At 34.3% G+C, this 21,132-nt stretch overlaps 2 protein-coding genes across 3 annotated transcripts; one reads left to right on the top strand and one right to left on the bottom strand.

Moving 5' to 3' along the window:
• On the bottom strand, positions 1-7,967 carry LOC123906315. 2 transcript variants are annotated; one of them, XM_045956212.1, is made up of 9 exons: positions 7,669-7,967; positions 7,061-7,242; positions 6,588-6,863; positions 6,435-6,493; positions 6,286-6,322; positions 1,304-1,375; positions 1,070-1,220; positions 814-981; positions 1-562 (listed from the first exon to the last, which is right to left on the bottom strand). In XM_045956212.1, the coding sequence occupies exons 1-9, from the start codon at positions 7,831-7,833 to the stop codon at positions 203-205; spliced, it is 1,470 nt and encodes a 489-aa protein (XP_045812168.1). In that variant the 5' UTR covers positions 7,834-7,967; the 3' UTR covers positions 1-202. The 2 variants fall into 2 exon arrangements, with proteins under 2 accessions (XP_045812168.1, XP_045812169.1); XM_045956213.1 differs by having other exon boundaries at positions 7,061-7,226; positions 7,669-7,794.
• Positions 7,968-12,770: 4,803 nt separating this feature from the next.
• On the top strand, positions 12,771-18,248 carry LOC123906314 (ADP-ribosylation factor-like protein 8a). Its single transcript, XM_045956210.1, has 6 exons — positions 12,771-13,008; positions 13,911-13,992; positions 14,087-14,119; positions 16,541-16,662; positions 17,486-17,647; positions 17,794-18,248. The coding sequence occupies exons 1-6, from the start codon at positions 12,971-12,973 to the stop codon at positions 17,909-17,911; spliced, it is 555 nt and encodes a 184-aa protein (XP_045812166.1). The 5' UTR covers positions 12,771-12,970; the 3' UTR covers positions 17,912-18,248.
• The last annotated feature ends 2,884 nt before the right edge of the window (positions 18,249-21,132 follow it).

Raw genomic sequence — 21,132 nt, 5'->3', positions numbered from 1 at the left:
TTCACACCTCAAAAAGAAATTATTTGAAATTTTTACATTATTCTCCAACCAATTGTCTTACGAGTTGCATTAATTGTTATTTTCTCTAATGGAAAAACTAACAAACAAAAAAGTATCACACCCTCATCTAATAGTAATTACACTATTATACTACCTTTAATTTAAATTTGTATCTTAAAAATTTCTTTACAAATAAATTTTTCTATCTAGATGTGTGAATCCTAAACCATGCAGAAAGAGGTTTTCCCCAACATAGAAGAGTCTCTACCACCCACATAAATACCAAGATTACCATAATAATTGAAAGAGACATCATAGATGCCCACAACAATTTTGTTGAATTTCTTATTGGTTTGCATTGATGCAACACAATTTCAGAAGCTTTGTTCTTCACAATAGTGCATTTTGATAGTCTTTGTAAATCTGGATATATATCAAGCATATCTTGGATTGATCTACTATATGCATGAGCCATGTTGTATGACCCTCTTGGAACAAATCTTCCACTTTTTCTGCATTTCTCTAATGTATCTTCTTTGCTACATGTAAACCTTGCAAGAATCTATAACCAAACGCATTTTAATATAAGATTGATATTTTCAATTCAACTGTAAATTTTGTAATATATACACTACTTCAGTCTTAATTATAGGTAAAATACAACTTTTCAAATTCATTGAATAACTGACATAACAGATTCAAAAGGCCTAAGCCGTAGAGATATTTTGGGGTGCCTATTGCCGACACAACATAATTAATGTTTGTATGTAATATATAATGTGACATGATATTTCTATGTTAGTGCAGACTCACTTTTGGTAAATCGCCGATCCGAATGGTATCATGAGGGCAATTCTGAGGAATGTAGGTGTAATTTGGTGCTCCTGAGAAAGGGTTACAAATTTTCATGACTCCTATTAAATCTTCATTTTCTTCATCTATTCCTAGGAGCTCATACATCACTGATACATTAGAATTCAACTGTGACAGAAAGAAACAAACCACTATATCAGAACATAGTTTATATGAAAATTGAACTCAATTAGAAAGCAAACATAAAATTTGGTACCTCAATTATGAAACCGTGGATGGTACTGCCAATTTGAGCTATCAATTTATCTGAGAATGAGTCGTTAACGCATGGTAACATCGAACCCAAGCTACTGTTTTGTGGATTTTTCTCAAAATCCTCAAAGGCAGAACATGCATCATTTGCAAAACTACATTCACAGTGAAAAGAGAGTTTAATGCTCTAATCCCAATTACTAATATAACTCAAGAATTGAAGAGTTTGTTTACTTACGTGTGAAGGAAATAATCAAAACCGGTTAAGAACCAGCATAGGCTTGTCAAGATCCAAAGGCATAGAATTATGCTGAAATTAAACCAATGCAAAATATAAATCATAGCAAAAATGTAAAACAGAATCACAAACTCTTATCACTTAAATTTAATCATGATTTAATTCATATACATTGTCAGTGTAAAGAGTTTTTACACTGTCAATCAATCATGACCGACAATTCATATACATTGTCAGTGTAAAGAGTTTTATCATAACTACTAAAATCAGACACATAATTGATTTATTGAGTTAGTAATTCAAATGTTAGTTTGTTAGTTTGTTAGCTTGTTTTGTAAAGTTAGTTAAGAGTTTGTTAATAACTACTCTACTATAGTTAGTTAGTTAGAACTATAGTTACTTGCTAGTGAAGCTAGTATAAAAGCATTGTACATAACCTTTTTTAATTAATGCCAATTACTTCTCTTTTACTCTAAACTCTTCTATCTCAATTCAATCCCAATACAAACTATTTCTCTAACAAATTGGTATCTAGAGCCCTAAAGATTCAATCTTGCTGCAAAAATCAAAATTGAATCATGATGAATCCTAACAATGTTCCATCGCAATTACCAAAATTGAAAGGAGACAATTGGGATCGGTGGAATATTCAGATGCAAGCAATCTTTGGATTTCAAGAAGTGCTTGAAATCATTCAACAAGGTTATGCAGTGGTTGGTGATGAAGGGACTGCAGCTCAGAGAACAGCATATGCAGCCAACAAGAAGAAAGATTGCAAAGCAATCTATCTGATTCATCAAAGTGTTGATGAGGTGAACTTTGACAAGATTTCAACCTGCACAACTGCAAAGCAAGCCTGGGATACATTGGAAAGATGCCATACAGGTGATGCAAAAGTGAAGAAAGTGAAACTTCAAGCATTGAGAAAGCAGTATGAACATGTGGAGATGGAAGAAACAGAAAAGATTGAAGATTTCTTCAACAGAGTAAGAAATATCACAAACTCAATGTCCCTTAATGGAGAAGTAATTACTGATCAACAATTCTGTGAAAAGATCCTCAGATCTTTGCCCTCAAGGTTTGATTACATAGTCTGTACAGTAGAAGAAACCAAAGATCTAGCAACAATGACTCCAGCAGAATTAATGAGCACTCTACAAGCAAGAGAATTGAGACTCAGTACAAGAAATGAAGAGAAAGGTACAGATCAAGCCTTATTTGCAAATTCAAAAAAGAAGCATGGTGCTGGTAAGAACAATTGGCAGAAGAATAAAAAGAAAGAAGGCTTTGAAAATTCCAAAGGAAGTGACAAAACTGAATCCTCACACAAAGGAGGAGGAGGTTCTGGCAATTCAAAAAATTCAAAGAAATATAGCAAGAAAGATGTTGAATGCTATAACTGTGGAAAGCATGGTCATTATGCAGATGAGTGCTGGTTTGCTAAAGGTAACAAAGGAAAGGGCAAGAAGAAATACAATGATGCAGCCAATGCAGTAGAAGAGGAGGAAAAATCATCTTCAGATGAAGAAGATGATATAAAGCTCATGATGGCTACATTGAATGAGATTAGTGACACCACACCAAACACTGATTACTGGTTTCTTGACACTGGTTGCTCAAATCACATGACCAGTCACAAAGATTGGCTAATTGAAATTGATGCCTCAAGAAAGAGCAAAGTGAGGTTTGCAGATGATAGAACATTGCAAGCAGAAGGAATAGGGAAATTAGTGATCAACAGAGATGATGGAAAGCATGTAATCATGGAAGATGTGCTCTATGTGCCAGGTATGAAAAGCAATCTCTTAAGCCTAGGCCAGTTAATCCAGAAAGGCTTTGCAGTAACAATGAAGAACAATTCATTAGCCTTGTTTGATGCAAAGAAAAATCTGATATTGAAAACACCTCTGTCAAAGAACAGAACTTTTCAAATCAACATGACAACTGCAAAAGTCATGTGCCTAAGTGCAGTAGAAGTAGATGACAAAAACTGGATATGGCATGCTAGATATGGTCACTTGAACTTCAAGAGCTTGAGGGAATTAGGCACAAATCACATGGTTACTGGCTTACCAATTATCAAAGTCCCTGATAATGTGTGCAAAGTGTGTATGATGGGTAAGCAAACCAGGAACTCATTCAAATCAGAAGTTGCTTCAAGAGCAAGGCAACAGTTAGAAGTGATATATTCTGATGTATGTGGACCATTTGAAGTACCATCACTTGGAGGTAACAAGTATTTCATTTCTTTTATTGATGAATTCAGTAGAATGATGTGGATTTACTTAATCAAAGCAAAGAATGAGTCATTTGATGTATTCAAAAGATTTAAGAAGAAAGTTGAAAAAGAGAGTGAAAAATCCATTAAGATCCTAAGGACTGATGGTGGAGGAGAGTACACATCAAATGAATTCAAACAATTTCTTGCTGATCAAGGAATTGAGCATGAAGTGACTGCACCATATACCCCTCAACATAATGGTCTAGCTGAAAGAAGAAACAGAACAGTGATGAATATGGTTAGAAGTATGTTGAAAGAAAAATCTCTGCCAAGCAATCTTTGGGGTGAAGCAGTCAACACTGCTGTGTACATTTTGAATAAATGTCCAACAAAGAAGCTAAACAACATTGTGCCTGAAGAAAAATGGAGTGGAAAGAAACCAAAAGTGAGTCATTTAAGAGTTTTTGGCTCAATATGCTACAGCCACATTCCTGACCAGAAAAGAACAAAGCTGCAAGACAAGAGCAGACAAATGATACTTGTTGGCTACCATCCCAGTGGAGCATATAAACTATATGATCCAATTAGAGAGAAAGTTGAACTTGGAAGGGATGTGAAAGTGTGTGAACTTGAAAACTGGGACTGGAAGGGCAAATGTGTTGACAAAAGTGCCAACACCATTCCACTCATCACTAGTCAAGAAGAATATGATGTAGAGAACATCACTGCAAACACTGAAGCAAGCACAAGCTCAAATAGTATTGCAGATGGTTCAAAGAGAACCAGAGTTCCATCAACAAGACTGCAAGGTTTTGAAACCTACAGAGATGATGTGATTGATACAGAAGGAGATTTAGTACATTTTGCATTATTTGTAGATACTGAACCAGTTAGCTTTGAAGAAGCAATAGTAAGTAATGTCTGGAAGCAAGCCATGATTGATGAAATTAAAGCAATTGAAAGAAACAACACATGGTGCTTGACTGACTTACCAACAAATAAGCAACAAATAGCAGTGAAATGGGTGTTTAAAGTCAAACTAGACTCTAATGGTTCAGTTGCAAAGCATAAGGCCAGGTTAGTAGCAAAAGGATTTTTGCAGAAAGCTGGCTTGGACTATCATGAAGTTTATGCACCAGTTGCTAGAATTGAGACAATTAGACTAGTAGTAGCAATTGCAAGTGTGAAGAATTGGTCATTGTCTCAAATGGATGTAAAATCAGCATTCCTCAATGGACCCCTTGATGAGGAGGTATATGTATCTCAACCACCAGGTTTTATAAAAGAAGGAAAGGAAGGAATGGTGTATAAACTGAATAAGGCTCTATATGGATTAAAATAGGCTCCAAGAGCATGGAATAAAAGGATTGATGGATTCTTAATACAATCTGGTTTCAAGAAAAGTGTAGTTGAACATGGAGTATATGTGAAGCATAACTCAAGCACAGCAAAAATCTTAATCATCTGTCTTTATGTTGATGATCTCCTTGTTACTGGTAATGATGCTAGTGACATAGCTACATTCAAAGAACTAATGCACTCTGAGTTTGAAATGACAGACATGGGAAAACTGAACTACTTCCTAGGATTGCAATTTGAAGCAACTAGTAAAGGTATCTTGATGCATCAGAAGAAGTATATGAAAGAACTACTGCTAAAATTCAACATGCTTGAATGCAATCCTGCAGTGACACCAATAGAAGTAAATTCAAAATTGGATTTGGATGATAATGGTGAAACTGTGAATGAAACTCTCTATAAGCAGATGGTTGGATCACTCAGATACTTATGCAATAGCAGACCAGATCTAGCTTTTGCAGTTGGAGCTGTGAGTAGATTTGTAAACTCTCCAAAGAAATCTCACATGATAGCAGTAAAGAAAATCATGAGATATGTCAAAGGAACAATGGACTATGGCATATTACTTCCAAATACTCTCAGCAATGCAGTGAATAGATTGGAAGGATTCTCAGACTCTGACTGGTGTGGTGATCATGTTGATAGAAGAAGCACAACAGGTTACATTTTCAAATTCTTAGATGCTCCAATCTCATGGTGCTCTAAGAAACAGCCAGTCATTGCTCTCTCATCCTGTGAGGCTGAATACATAGCATGTGCCTTTGCTGCTTGTCAAGGCATTTGGCTTGAATCTCTGCTAAAAGACATCAAAATTGAGCTGACTGAACCAATGCAGCTACTAGTAGATAACAAGTCAGCTATCAACTTGGCCAGAAATCCCATCTCTCATGGAAGAAGCAAGCATATTGAAACAAGATTTCACTTCATCAGAGATCAAGTCAACAAGGGAAAGATTGTGCTATCTCATTGCCCTACTGATGAACAACAGGCTGATATCTTAACAAAGGGATTGAAGCATGACAGGTTCATTGGACTAAGGAACAAGCTTGGTGTAAAGAGTTTGGAACATTTGAATTAAGGAGGTGTATTGAGTTAGTAATTCAAATGTTAGTTTGTTAGTTTGTTAGCTTGTTTTGTAAAGTTAGTTAAGAGTTTGTTAATAACTACTCTACTATAGTTAGTTAGTTAGAACTATAGTTACTTGCTAGTGAAGCTAGTATAAAAGCATTGTACATAACCTTTTTTAATTAATGCCAATTACTTCTCTTTTACTCTAAACTCTTCTATCTCAATTCAATCCCAATACAAACTATTTCTCTAACATGATTGTCATAGACTTACAATGTAAAAAATTTTACACCGACAATGCATAAAAGTTAAAATTGGTTGCAGTCTCACTTACATTATAAATCCGGGACGCCAATACAGTAGCATTAGAACTGAGTCAAAACAAAAAAGTGACCAAACCATTAGTTAAACCAAATCAATGATTTTCATTTTTCACTAATAATTGTTTAAGGAAATTAATTAGCCAAATATAATAATGCTTACCTAGTCCTGCAACCAGTGTAACTAAGTTTACTGTTAGAACAACAATATGTGCAGTATGCCTGTGACACATTAAGATCATAAAATCAATAAATTTAATTAGAAAGTAAGAAACACAATTAGTTTATTTAAAGGGAAATTAAGTTTAATCCATACGACGTATGAGTGGCCTTGTTGAATGATTGTTCACTTCTGTCAATAAAACGACGAATCACACGCGAGTTTGTTCTGAGATCTTTGGTAGTCGAATTCAAGCTCTCGGATATTTGTGGATTATAAGGAAGAAGAAGATATTGCATTTGTTTAGTTGTTCTCATTACTCTGCCTATGGCTTCAAGAGCTTCTTCTCCTATTCCCACCACAGTTTCTTTCAATTTTTCTGTCCTCCTTAGGGTCTTCTGACTTGTGGCAAGTACAAAACTTGAGGCAACTCTGTTATATACACACAATTGCTTCAATTTCAAAAAACAGTTCATGATAATACAAGATAGTTTATGAAATTTAGCTTATTCTATTTTCTATTATAGTCATAGAATTTATGTAGCACTAATGACACTTCTGATTGAAGATGTGTCCGGTGTCTGACGCATGCCTGTCATGCCATATAGTGTAGGAAAATGGAGACTTACATGGCAAGCGATGTGAGCACGAAAAGCATGAAGAAAATATGGAGATAGTAATGATCCAAGCATGGTAATGAAAGAGAACCACCACTTAGACACTTCACAATCATAGAAATTCCCAAAACCAATCCACATATCAACCAAACTCCAGCAAATGCATATCCATGAACTCCTGTAAATGCCGCAGACTGAAAAGGATCAGAAACCAATATTCAAAATCAATCTCAAATTCTCAAGCCTATATTCCCTCACAAAATTGCTTTTAATTGATCAAATCCATTCCATGAACACATTGTATTGCACTTTATCTATTAATCTATTGAACATTTATAAAATGTACCACTCTTTCACAATTGTAACTAATTATATAATATATATACTCCCTCCGGTTTTGAATATAAGAAGGAAAAAAACAACTTTTTATGTTCATTGAATAAAACATGTATCTGGACAATAAACGAGTAGTACTACTATAATTTCATAGACTAAAAGATCATGTAGTAGAAAATATGAACAAGCGAGCCTATTTATAAATGATTTATAATTTTTTTTTTCTTAATCTATGTGAAACAAGCGAGTGTAACAGTTATTATGTGACAGAAGGAGTAACTCACAGCTAAGTAATGTTTGTTTCGAACATCGAAATCGCCATTATAGTCTTTAAAATGTAGTAAAGGATCAGGTCTCTTGAAGCTTCTACCATGAACAGAGGACTCAGCTGAAATCAAGAACAAGAGAAACAAAAGAAACAACAAGCGATGATTAGTTGAGTTGAGCATGTTTGTTAGAGTATATTGCTGCTTTGTGGAGTAATTGAGCAAAGAAAAAAAGACAACATTTGATATGTTGTCTAAAAATGGCGACAACTTTTTGAGGAAGAGGGGAATATACGTGTAACTGAGTGAAGAAGGTAAGAATAGCTTGTAGCATGGTTTTGTGGGAATTAATGTTGTTTTTTGTTAATATCAAGGAAGGACAAATGTTTATGTTAAGAGATGGAAGTAACGAATCATAAGCCGAAATTGTTGCTTCGTCTAATCCTAGTAATTGACCATTTTATTTCATTTTTTTATGCTTTTATTTTTATATATCAATGTCTTTCTTCATAAGATTATATTATATGCTAGCTTCTCACTTTTTTCTTTTGTCACCCTTTTACTATTGCTTTTTTTTATGAGGTCCTTTGTTAATGCTAGTTTCTCTCGTCATGTTTTGTTTACTTGTGAAAATATACATAACGTGGAATGAAACAGAAAAATTGGCTTTGTATATGCTTTTCTAAACTTTGCTAATTTTCTCTCCCTTTCTTCATCCTTTTTTGCTTGACGTGTATGACTGACTAGAGTTTTCTATGGGTGCACAATGCACATAAAATGTAAGGATTAGTTTTTTTTTTTACTTTGTGCTTCTATTCAGTTCTATTCATTTAAAACTATGCAATTAAAAAGTTTCACATCGGTTACGAGATGACCTAAATATGTATTTATAAGTGAGTGCAATCATCACCTTACAAACTAATTTTGTAAGGATGAGTTAGATCCAATACTTATTTCTAATATTGTAACAGAGTCTCCTCCACGATCCACTGAGCCACCTGCTACCAGGTTTTCACTTTCGGCCCACCCACAATTTATATTCGTGCACCAAGCACAACAGTGATAGGCGCGACAGTGTGTGTTAAGACGTATCACATCATCTACTGAGTCACCTGTTATCAAGTTTCTGTTATCATGTAAAATTCAACCGTGCTGGACGCGAGAGTGTATGTTAAGAAGTCTCATGAATATATGAGTAATCTATTACAAATATCATGAAGTTAATTGATTATAAATTGTTTTTAACAATCATCCGTACTTCGATGCACTTTAAAACTTAAGAATTTCACCACTCGGTGCAGGATCACTCTCATAATAACACTAAATGCACCAAACTGCAGGATTTTAAAACTGCAGGAAATCCAATCTCTAACTAATTGGTGTAAAGAAAAAATGTAAATCATATGTTCGGTACTTCTTGGATATATCTTACTCTTTAATGGACTTTAGTTTTTCAGTTTTTCAATTATGGCGGCGTCTAGCATGCACAATGTGGTCCTCCAAATATTACAAGTCCTTCCCTTCATTGTATCTTTTATTTTTTTGGTAAGTAGTCTAATTTAAATGTGAAGAAACGTGAAATTTGAGAAATTTGATGTTCGAACTTCGGTCACTCCAATAATATTTCTGATAGTTACCTTTTGAGAAAACTTCCATTCATTTTATTTATTTAAAACTAAGTTTTTTTAATCTATTAACCAAATTTATAAGTCGATTCTTTATTTTTTTTTAACAAAAGGACAGTTATACTAAACCAAAAATAGGAGTTATTTTTGTTGTCCTACTGATTACTCAAACATTGTCCATGACTTAAGTAGCGGACGACTTTTTTTTTCTTTCCAAAACGCCCTATTTTTACACATCTGCTACTTAAGTTACGGATAAAATAGGACGCACGAGTAACCAACATGGTGGCAAAGGTAGCTCTCACCAAAAACATTTAAACTTTTCTCTTCCGACCCCCTCATTTATTTTCTACCCCCTGAATTTTCATTTTTGCCCTTGGGTACTGCGATTTATACGAACCGAAGGAATTTGACATGCTGATAAACTTCGGTTAATATACACCGAAGTTTATTTAGATCCAGTGAGCCAATGAAAATTTCGGTAACCACTTACCGAAATCTGGGACATTTCGGTTCGCAGGTACCGAAACAATTATTTCGGTAAACTTCTGCCGAAATGGCCTAATTCCAGCAACCCAATGAAATTTTCGGTAACAACGTACCGAAATCTAGGACATTTCGGTTCGCAGGTACCGAACAAGCTGATGTTCGGTTTCGGTGAATATAAACCGAAGTTTTTTGGCAAAAATTTTTCAAACCGCAAGGGGCAAAATAGGATTTTTGGGGATATAAAAGAAATGGGAGGGGGGTCAGGAGAGAAAAGTTCAAAACATTACCCAGACCTACACGGATTTGGTTTACAATTGAGAGTGAGGCTCATAGACACAACTCCTGTTGGGCTCAACCAAAGCAAATCCATTCATATGTTTTCTTTTAGGCCCCCACGTATTTTATACTCAAAAAATTCAATTTTGTCTTTGATAAAAACTTCGATTTGCATAAACCGAAGTTTTTTTAGTTCAAATTCAGGAAAAACTCGGTTAACATGAACCGAATTTTTTTTTCAACAAAGTTTTTATTTAAGGCAAAAAAGTAAAATTCAGGAGAAAAAATAACCACACTTTCTACCAACAAAAAAAAAATGTTAGCATTTACTGATTACTTTAAATTTGTTTTGTTCATTCTTATTCTTATATTCAAAGCTTATCTCAAGTCAAGTGGTTATTAATAATTCGAAAAAATTCAACTTTAATTTTTAAAGGAAACACTTATTGATCAAGTCTTTTTAGTAGATAGAGAAAATGACAAAGTCATTATAAACTACACATATAAGAGAAGGAGTCAAGGGTTCAAAATCCGATCATGATGTTCGACCTAACAATTCGACATTTTTATCAGTTGAATTAAAATTTGTGGACATTGATCAAGTTTTTTTACATTGCTATCATAATTATTAGACTAATATAATATAGGTCAAATACGTTTTGCATTTGTAACAATTAGGTCTTTAAGTTATGTAACAAATATGTCCTTTAAAATTCTAAATTGTTGTACTGATATTCTTTTGGTTATCCTTTGTTACCAAAATTTGTTGCATCATTACACTTCCAGTTACTTTGTTGCACTATTTAACATTGACTTTCACCGTGGTGGATATCTTGATAAAAAAAAGCACATACTCCTATGTTAGAGGAGATTAACTAGAAGGTTAACGGTGCTACACACTACAAATTAAAAACTTAAAAATCTATTTATTATCTAAAAGAACTTAAAGATTTAATTGTTACAAACATGAAACTTAAAAAACTCTTGATGCATTTAGTCCTATAATATATTAGTATTATTTTTGGTTATTTTTATATATAACCAAAAAGATTATACATTATTACCTTACTATAAAAAATATTGTGTCAAAAAATAATATATTTTCCCTAATATAATTATATATTTTTTCCGTTCAACCATTATCCAGCTCACACCTGGCATGTTTCCAACGGGATTGGTTATTATACATAAGCTATCCTTATGCACCATGCATAAGTTACTTAGTGCACCCCCCAAATTACTTGTGCACCCCCCAAATTACTAGCACACCCCCAAATTTCTCATGCACCCCCCAAATTACTTGTGCACCCCCAAATTTCTCATGCACCCCCAAATTTCTCATGCACCCCCAAAATTTCTCGCACACCCCCAATATGACTTTTGCCCCCCAATTTTATTTTTTTGGTCCCCTCCACATTTCTAGCCTAAACCATTTTGTTGTGGGAATGGTTTCAGAGATATGCACTCCAAAACCATTAAGTGTATAAGATGGTTTTAGAGTACAACCCTATAATTAGAATACAAATAATAATTGTGATTTGAAACCATTTAACCAACATAATGGTTTCCAGAATTTTTAAAACCATATAAACACACATAAAACCATTTTACAATACAAATGGTTTCAGTGTATAACTATCTGAAACCATTTAACCAACATAATGGTTTCCAGAATTTTTAAAACCATAAAAACACACATAAAACCATTTTACAATACAAATGGTTTCAGTGTATAACTATCTGAAACCATTTAACCAGCATAATGGTTTCCAGAATTTTTGAAACCATAAAAACACACATAAAACCATTTTACAATACAAATGGTTTTAGTGTATAACTATCTGAAACCATTTAACTGGTTTTAAATAATGATTATAATTGTACCAAAAAAAAACAATTATGATTCTAATTATAGGTTGTACTTCAAAACCATCTTATGCACTTAATGGTTTTGGAGTGTATATTTTTGAAACCATTCCCACAGCAAAATGGTTTAGGCTTGAAATATGGGGGGTTAAAAAAAAATTGGGCGCACAAGTCATCTGGGGGGTGCGTGAAAAATTTTGGGGGGTGCGCTAGAAATTTGGGGGTGCGCGAGAAATTGGGGGTGCATGAGAAATTTGGGGGGTGCACGAGAAATTTGGGGGTGCGCGAGTAATTTGGGGGGTACGTGAGAAATTTGGGGGGTGTGAGATTAGGTGTGAGTGTGTGAGTTGAGATTGGCTAGGATTATTACATGTGGATGCTCAATCTAATGGATGTTATTGACTTATGTACCATGCATAAGGATTACACTTATGTATAATAACTTCTCCCGTTTCCAACCTGCCTTTGATTGGATATTGGCTATGATGATAATTGATAACTTTAGACACCGAAAATTTTATTGTCGGTGACGTGTTCACTTACACCGTACCCTACACGCTCTTCATCCATAAACCCATGATCACACTACTCAATCTCCACCCGTTCGTATCTCTCACGCGTAATAACATCGCGTGAAAAAAGCCCCACATATTTTGTCTGGTCCAGTTATCACCATTCGTGGCAAAGCACTACAGGTCTCTAAAAAAAGATAATGTAACGCAAGTATGGTCTCGTGTGTTTGCGGGTCCCACCACAATTAACGGATATGATGAAATGCAATAACAACAACCGTTCGATCTAAGTAAACTCCAAAACCCAATAAAAAATAAAAAATAAAAATATTATTGGAGTATATTTCGTATTTGATTTGATGTATACGAGTGCGGTAAAACAGTGCAAAAGGAGGGAATAGAGGTTTGTTTTGTTTGTGTCAAGAAAAAATTGAATGCAAAGAAGCCTCTAGAACAAAGATCTTTCTCTCTCGTTTCGTTCGAAGAGAGAAATCGTAGATCTGATTTTCATTTTTTTTAATCGATTATTTTCTGATCAGAATTTAGTTCGATATGGGATTATGGGAAGCTTTTCTGAATTGGCTTCGTAGGTAAACTTTTTTCATTCATCGCCATTGTTTTCTGAATTAGGTTCGAAATTGAATTATTTATTTTTTAAAGAATTAGGTTGAGTAATTCGGTGCGGAATTTCTTGAATTTGTTTGTAATATTTTTGAAATGGTTCAATGTTGGTAATATTTCATGATTTGTAAATTGTTTTCACCTTTGATATGATTTGTTGATTGTTTGATTTCATTTAAGTGATTTAATTTTAATTTTGAAGTTATTGTTTTTAAATTTTTGGATAAGTGAGGTTAGCTGCTGAATAGAATAAAATTGGATGTAATTGAGATGGATAGGTTATAGAATTTACCTAATTAGAATATCTGGTTCCTGTTTGAATGGTTTTGGGGTGTGTTTGTGTGTAATTGGCTTAATTAAGTGCCCATCGGATAAGTGTTTATTATACAATACTTATTTGAATACATGTTTATTATACAAGTTTTTATATATAAAACGTTTCTGTAGTCAAAGAGGGTGTGTTGTGTGGTCAAACCGTAAATTGTTTTGATGAGTTATCATTGCAAATTTGCAAACATATTGAAATAAGCTGGGAACATCTCATGGACATGTCATAGGCTCTCCGAAGCTCTTACACAAGTGCTAATGTCACAAGTTAAGCCCAAATAAGCTGTTAATAAACTCTTACAAGTTAACCCTTGGACGGTGCTAAACAACATTATTATTCTTTACTAAAGGGCCTTTGAATTTGATTGCATTAAACCTGCTTTCCCCTTTCATAACACTGAATTTTTAGTTTTAGATTGTACTTGGAAGTTGAATTCTATATTAATGTGTATGTCTAATTGTCTATATGCATGTCCTATGCTAAGTGGACCGCTTTCTTCAAAAGGAATGAGCTTACTATGTTTTCAATTTGATTTGATTGCAGCCTTTTCTTCAAGCAGGAGATGGAGTTATCTCTTATAGGACTTCAGAATGCTGGGAAGACTTCCCTTGTAAATGTTGTTGCTGTAAGTACAATAATCATGTTTAATTTCTCTTATTTTTGTTTAATTTATACTTGGGGTCTGCTTCACTAACTGATTTTTTTTATATTGCTTCTAGACCGGTGGATACAGCGAGGACATGATCCCTACAGTAAGTTATGCTCACCAAATGCTTTTAGTTATTGCTTCTACTTGTTTGTGTTAGTTTGTTAGGCTGTTAACAAATGGGGTAGCAGTAAGGAGGGAAGGATTTGAAGGTGTTTACGTGAATGAAGAGGTAGTGGGAAGGAGTTCAGAATTCAGATAGTTAATATAGCTGTGGGTGTTAATGTTGTTATTGTGGTAGTTACTAGTTAGGACTTAAGGGGATTAGAAGGCTTCATTAAGGTACAGTTGTCTTAGTGACAAGATAATAAAGGGCTACTAGAGAACATAATATTAAAACGGTCCTTCCGTATAACAAGGAAAATCACCCTTAGTAGGTCACTAGGTTGTCTTGACCATGTCTCCTCAATCAATAATACAAATGAACTTCTTAACTTGCAATTTACGTTCATCCTAATTTTTATTATTCGGCTTCATAACAAGTGGTTCGATTTTCCTGATCTTGCGACACTGGATAGCATTGAGGCGCTCATCGAAGCCCCCTTGAACCACCAATGGAAGTAGTCAGTGTCACAAAGGTGGCTAACAACGGCACATCCTATTAACACTTGGCAGACTTTCAATGGAGTATTGTGACCAACGATAGAATATTAGCATCAAGCAGCTTATGGCATGTTAGATGGAAAAAGTTGGGCTGGTTTTCGAATACGATGATGAAACCAGCAACAACTCTAAAGATGGATCAATTGTCGCTTGAGGACAATGATGGTAGATGGAGGAGAATGGGGATGGCCAGGGGTCTCTGAGCGGCAACGATGAAGTGGAATCAAATTTTATTATGAATTGGAAGACACGTAGTCAATAAGTATGATATGTTAAGTAAAAATAAGTAACAACAGAAAAATTCAGCCAATATATCATATATGAATTTCAAAATAATTCACGATTCAGGTCATAAATCAAAATCACTAGCTATACAAATTTCAAATGTTCAACTCCTCAAATAAACATAATCTAACTACACTATTGTCTCATTCATCATCCTCTTGATCAATGTCACTTATCTTATCTGCATCTCCAACTATCTCTTCAATTTAACTTTCCACTAAGATTGATGCGTCCAAAGAGGAATGGGGGGCATATCTAGTGAGTGTACCGCCTCAGTAAGAGCAATAGGAGTATTTCTATCATAACTTAAGGGAGGTGACCTATAACCGATTGCATCTTTCAGCGAAGCTTTAGCTCAAGCAATACAATCCAAATCAATATATGAGGAATTATTGATGCACTAGTATTAGCCATCCATCATTGCCATCCATATTTTTTGCAAGAAATTCCAGACTATACTAAGTTTACTAACCAGAGGATGAGGAGACTAAGATACTTCCTGTAGCAAAAATTAAACCTCAAAATTAGCAAAGTTGGTTGGCAAATTAATGGGCAGCGGGTTGTAGTGTTGTACACCATTCAAGGTGGTTTATGGAAGACTTCCACCTTCCCTGACCAAGTTCACACCTGCAGATTGCAGAACCACTTCAACATATTTTGGTGAGGGAATATCACCAGCAGCGTACAAGTCCTGCCAGCATCCAAAAAGGTCAGTGGTATACAAATGTAGGTCCGACCCAAATTGGCAGCACAATGTTATGGGACTTATCAGGTTATCAAACAAATTGGATCTGTTGCTTTCAATCCACAGCTACTTTAGCAGCATCAAATTCACCCTGTTTCATGTATTTTAGCTGAAAAAGGTTGTGGGTTACCAGGAAGTGGAAGCGATCTTATTCATTGACATCAAGAGGACGTGCTGCTGCACTCTGCATCATGTTTGCTGCCAGATTTGTTAGCAGAGATGGTGGTCTGATTATGATAGACCAGATTCCAGTGAAGAGGCACGGTAGATCAGAAAAGGAGACTAAATGGAGGATTGGTCGTTTATGCAGGAGCAATATCCCTATTTCAACTTTGAGGAGGTTGATCTCCTACAGGTAGCTAATGTTAGTGGCAGGCAGCAGTCAGGAGGGAGGGTTTTTACGGTGCATGAGAGAAGGAAGAGGTTGTTGGTAGGAGGTTAACTATTTGGTATAGCTGGGGGCATTTTAGGAACAGAAGTTATTTTAGTTGTTAGAAGGATCGATTTAATTAAGGTAAAACAGTCATAGTTGCAAGATGGTATGATATATGTAAGTAGGAGTTAGGGATGACAGAAAGGGATCCCTTAATAGTTAAAAAGGATGCAGGAAAATAGTTCTTCCATAGAATAAGGAAATTTTCACTTAATAGTATATCTTGACCTTTTCACCTTCAGATCTTAATCAATAATACATAGGAAGTTTCTTAATATACTATTTTTTGTATCCTAATTTTTATTATTCTCTTGGGTTGTGACTTGTGACAGTTTGATTTATAATGTTTTCTATATCTCAAGGGCAATATTTCTGATCAATCTATTGTTATCTAATTCCAGGTGGGATTCAATATGAGGAAAGTAACAAAAGGCAACGTTACAATCAAGTTATGGGATCTTGGAGGGCAACCTAGGTTCCGTAGCATGTGGGAGCGTTACTGTCGTGCGGTTTCTGCTATTGTGTATGTCACAAACTTCTTATTTTCTTCTGGCTTTAAAGATTTGTGTGTGTGTGTTTCCCAGAGGAGCATCGGTACATGCATACACTTAATCACTGATACTGTTATAGATGCATACACTGAATCACTGATACAGTTATAGATGCATATTTAACTGATAAGTTTATATCTGTTGTGTTGATAATCATCTTATTATGTGTACAATGTTATCTACGTGTTTGATATACTGTTTAACAATTAACTGACGTGTGTCTAAAGTCTTAATTTTGTTTTTGCTTATTGATGTTTCTAGCTGTTTAATTTGTTTTTTGTAGTAGTTTCCATAACCAACAGATTATACCTAGCTTAATTATAACTAATTGTTGAGTTATTATTTTTTCTTGCATGAACCCAACCTTAGTTATGCTGAACTACTTGTCTTTCCTGGTGTGCAAACTGAAAAAACCTAGAGAAATTTGCCTGTACAAATTGATTCATTAATGCCTTCTTCTAACATTGTCTCAACCTCTCAGGCAAGAAAGTGAGTATATTATAGCTTCTTGAAACTTTGTGCGCAAACTTGATTATCCTGCAACATGTAATGTGGTCCAAAGTTTGAGCGGTTAAACCTTTGTTCCCAATCAATTCTGAAAAGGCTCGATGGTTTTAGTTCAAAGTAAATTTTACTTTTTTCTGTTGAAAATTAGGTTGCTTCCGAGTATTCTCTGTTACTTAGATCTAGTGCATTGTTTATGGATTGAAGCTTAAAGCCTTTTGTCTTGAGCTGGTAATCATTTAGGTGATTTTATGAAACTTAGCAAGTTTCTTAACATGATCTTTCCTGCAGTTATGTTGTTGATGCTGCTGATCCAGATAACCTTAGCATATCAAGAAGTGAACTTCATGATTTGCTGAGCAAGCCATCATTGAGTGGTATCCCTTTATTGGTGCTGGGGAACAAAATTGACAAAGGAGGGGCTCTGTCTAAACAAGCGTTAACCGACCAAATGTAAGATATGCTTCCCTTGGTTGTTAAGAGCAATAACAGATTAAACTAGTCCTAGAGAGTTACAGAATTAAATTAGTATTTGATTATTAGTTCGTCCTTTGTATTCTTTTATCTTTGTTTGGTACTGAGTTCTCTCTGGTGTGCAGGGATCTGAAATCAATTACTGATAGAGAAGTTTGTTGCTTCATGATCTCATGCAAAAACTCCACCAACATTGACTCTGTTATCGACTGGCTTGTGAAGCATTCCAAATCAAAGAGTTGAGAAACTACTTTGTGCTTTGAACTCTGATGTAATTTCCCGGCGACTCATTTCTGGATTTACTAGTGGCATTTGAATGTCGAACTCTCAGATTGATTTTTTCTTCCCTTTCCTAAGGTGCTTTGCAATGATTAGTCTTGTACGATTGGGAATTAAATGGGATAACATGTCAAGGTTTACTTTTGAGTAAATTTTATTGTGTATTATTGGTGTAGCTATCATTAAAAGTTCACAAAATTGCTTTTGCGAGAGGAATTGATGGTTTTGTCATTGTAAATTGATATCTGTTTCTTTTTAAATGATCAGCAATGTGTGACCTTGTGTTAATTCCACAAGTCAACTGAACATGCATTCAATTTAGCTTGACTGTCATTTAGGGAATCATACCTTACACCACCACAATTGGCCAATTATACAGTTTTTTCATGCATGATGCAAGACATATTATATACGGTATGTTAGTCCTTAGACAAAACCTTATTGAAAAATCTACCTCATTAAATATTTTCATTATAAAAAGGGTTTTTGCATCCTCAAGGCGCACAGTGACTTAGCTACGTTTCAAACACTTCCTATTTGTAAATACAGTAAGTTCTCTGTCTTGACGAGTTTTAGAAGACGCATTGACATTCGGTGGAGAGCTCCCCCAACGAGATTGCATCTGCCTCAACATGGATGGTGCTTTGCTGGGTGTTGGTGGTGTGGCTGGTTGTGGAGGTGCCTTTTGAGATTCTAATGGAGCTTGGAAAGGAGGTTTTGCAAAAAATATTGGGAGTGCTAGTGCTCATGTGGCGGAGCTGTTGGTGTGTACGAAGGACTGTGCTTAGCTCGATGGCAAAGCTTTAATAATATTGAATTACAAGTTGATTCCCCGGTGGTGGTTTGAGGTATAAAGGGTGAGGAAGTTGGAAGTGCTAGTGGACGTATTCTCTTGAATAGAATTCCACAGCTGATGAATATGGATTGGAATGTTCGCATCTCTCATGTTTACCGTTAAGCAAACAAGGTAGCCGATGCTATAACTTAATTGGGATGCACTACACAAGGTTTATCTTATTTTAATATGCCTCCGGCGAGTTTAGAACGCTTGTATTTACATGATGTTATGAGAGTTTCTACTCCTTGTATTATAATCTTGTAATAATTTTTTTGGGGCTTTGCCCCTTCATTATGAAAAAAAAAAAAAACTGATCTTTAAAGATAGAAAGTGACAAAGTTTGAGGTTTTTATTGAAAAATTTGAAAAGTTTGAGCTGGTAATCAAATTAATGAGTATAAGACATTCTTGTTCTCTAAAAATTTTAGGACGGCAAATCAAGATATTGGTCTCAAGTGGCTAATAAACTTTATCAAGGAATGAATTGTTCGGGAAAAATTGAGATCGATTTTTGGATAAATTTTATTTACCTCGTGATCGAACTTTGGATTATTAGGCCCCCTTTTCCTAGAAACTGAAGGGTTAATAAAAAAAAACTTTTACGACGGTAATGTTGAGAGTCACCTAAACTCAGTACTCATTTAAACCAATTTCTTTTTTTTGGGTTAGAGTCTCGACCCAAATTTAACGGGACATTATTATGGCCATTAGATTCATCTTAACGGCTCCCCTTGCTCGATGCTAGCTGTCATTGACGGTTATTACTGTCTTCTCTATATAAGGACAAAATTTTGGCACCAAGGTATACAATTCAATTACTTTTTACTTTACTCCTCCTTCATCACATACTCAATTGGACGTTAGAGTGCTAACTTATTTTGCAGGTACCTTCCCCACCGTAAACCACTATTCCAAAGGTCTAACGCCGCCACAATTTTAGGATATATATATATATATATATATATCCTAAAATTATCAAAATATATCTTCCGTCATTTAAATAGCAAGTAAATATCTTAAAAATTCCATGTTATCGACATTTTTGTCTCTCATATATCTCATTTTTATAATGTCCGCTGCTTAAGTAGATTCAGTTCCCGCCAATTAAACAGCAGACGAGTAAAAATTTGAAAATTTAATGTTAGCGGTGTTTTTTTTCTTCTCAAATTCTTATTTTTACAACGTCTGTCACTTAAACAACGAAATAAACAATTTTTGTTTCATAAAAAAAAATAAATAAAAATCAAATTTTTGTTGTAAATTATGGAATACATGCTAAGTGTTATTATTATATTTTTTTTACTGCACTAAGCGTATGTTTATGTAGAGTAGAATTGATTCTAATATATTTAATTATTCTTGTTATGAATAATACGTAATGAATGTCCATTATTGTGTAGGTTTTTTTGTCCCCTAATTGTGTCCTATAAATAGGACCCCTTTGTTACAATGTAATACACACTTGTGAATAGAATAATAACAATGGTCTATTCCTTTCTCTTCTCCTTCTATATTCTTGCTATTCTTTAGAAATAGTTCATAACACGTTATCAGCACGATAGTCTCTCCCCTTTCAAGAAAGGTATAGCAACAAAGGGAAGTGACAATTTTATTTTATGTATGATTTTTTTTTATTCTATTCTTTTAGAAAATTTTTTGTCTTCTTGTTTTTTTATATTGATTCACAAACCTTCGATCCAGAAGTATCGTGGTGAAATTTTTGAAATATGAATCCTGAAGATTCATAGTGTGATAAAATTTTAAAATATGAATCCTGAAGATTCATATTATGATGAAATTTTAAAATATGAATCCTGAAGATTCATGGTGTGATAAATTTTAAAATATGAATCCTGAAGATTCATAGTATGATGAAATTTTAAAATATGAATCCTGAAGATTCATAGATATAAGTAAAATGAACATCAATCCCTGAAGGATTGGATAAATAACTTATTGAATATATATTTGATCCGTTATACATGTTCTTAAACAATTTTAAAATCAATTTGTATTACCCACGAATTCCTGAAGAATTCATTACGGATACATCTTTGAAGAATTGTACAATTAGATATATTATAATATAACGAAGAATATGGATTATTCTTATGAGGATTGCATAAAAGATTATTCTTACATTATAACAATATTATATAGTTCCTGAAGAACTTAAAAGAAAAATCAAATTATTTCTTAAGAATTCCAGAAGAATTCAATATACAAATGCATCCTTAAAGGATAGTTTTACCAATTTTTATAAAATTTTGGCAATTTACAATTTTCAATGGATTTATTTATTTATTTCTATATTGTACAAAACATAAAAAATGTATATCATATACCAA

This window comes from Trifolium pratense, linkage group LG2 (genome assembly GCF_020283565.1).
Source record: "Trifolium pratense cultivar HEN17-A07 linkage group LG2, ARS_RC_1.1, whole genome shotgun sequence".
Lineage (NCBI taxonomy): Eukaryota > Viridiplantae > Streptophyta > Magnoliopsida > Fabales > Fabaceae > Trifolium > Trifolium pratense.
Note: the sequence above shows the minus strand (reverse complement) of the source record. Positions and strands in the feature narration are given on the sequence as shown.

Bases quoted from the DNA above. Each gene is read 5' to 3' on its own strand.
- LOC123906315 (XM_045956212.1), bottom strand. From the start codon at position 7,833: ATGCTCAACTCAACTAATCATCGCTTGTTGTTTCTTTTGTTTCTCTTG. The intron at 6,323-6,434 runs GTAAGCATTATT...GTTTTGACTCAG, and splicing joins TACACTGGTTGCAGGACTAG to TTCTAATGCTACTGTATTGG. The intron at 1,221-1,303 runs GTAAGTAAACAA...CTGTGAATGTAG, and splicing joins TTTGATTATTTCCTTCACAC to TTTTGCAAATGATGCATGTT.
- LOC123906314 (XM_045956210.1), top strand. From the start codon at position 12,971: ATGGGATTATGGGAAGCTTTTCTGAATTGGCTTCGTAG. The intron at 13,009-13,910 runs GTAAACTTTTTT...ATTTGATTGCAG, and splicing joins TTTCTGAATTGGCTTCGTAG to CCTTTTCTTCAAGCAGGAGA. The intron at 14,120-16,540 runs GTAAGTTATGCT...ATCTAATTCCAG, and splicing joins GCGAGGACATGATCCCTACA to GTGGGATTCAATATGAGGAA.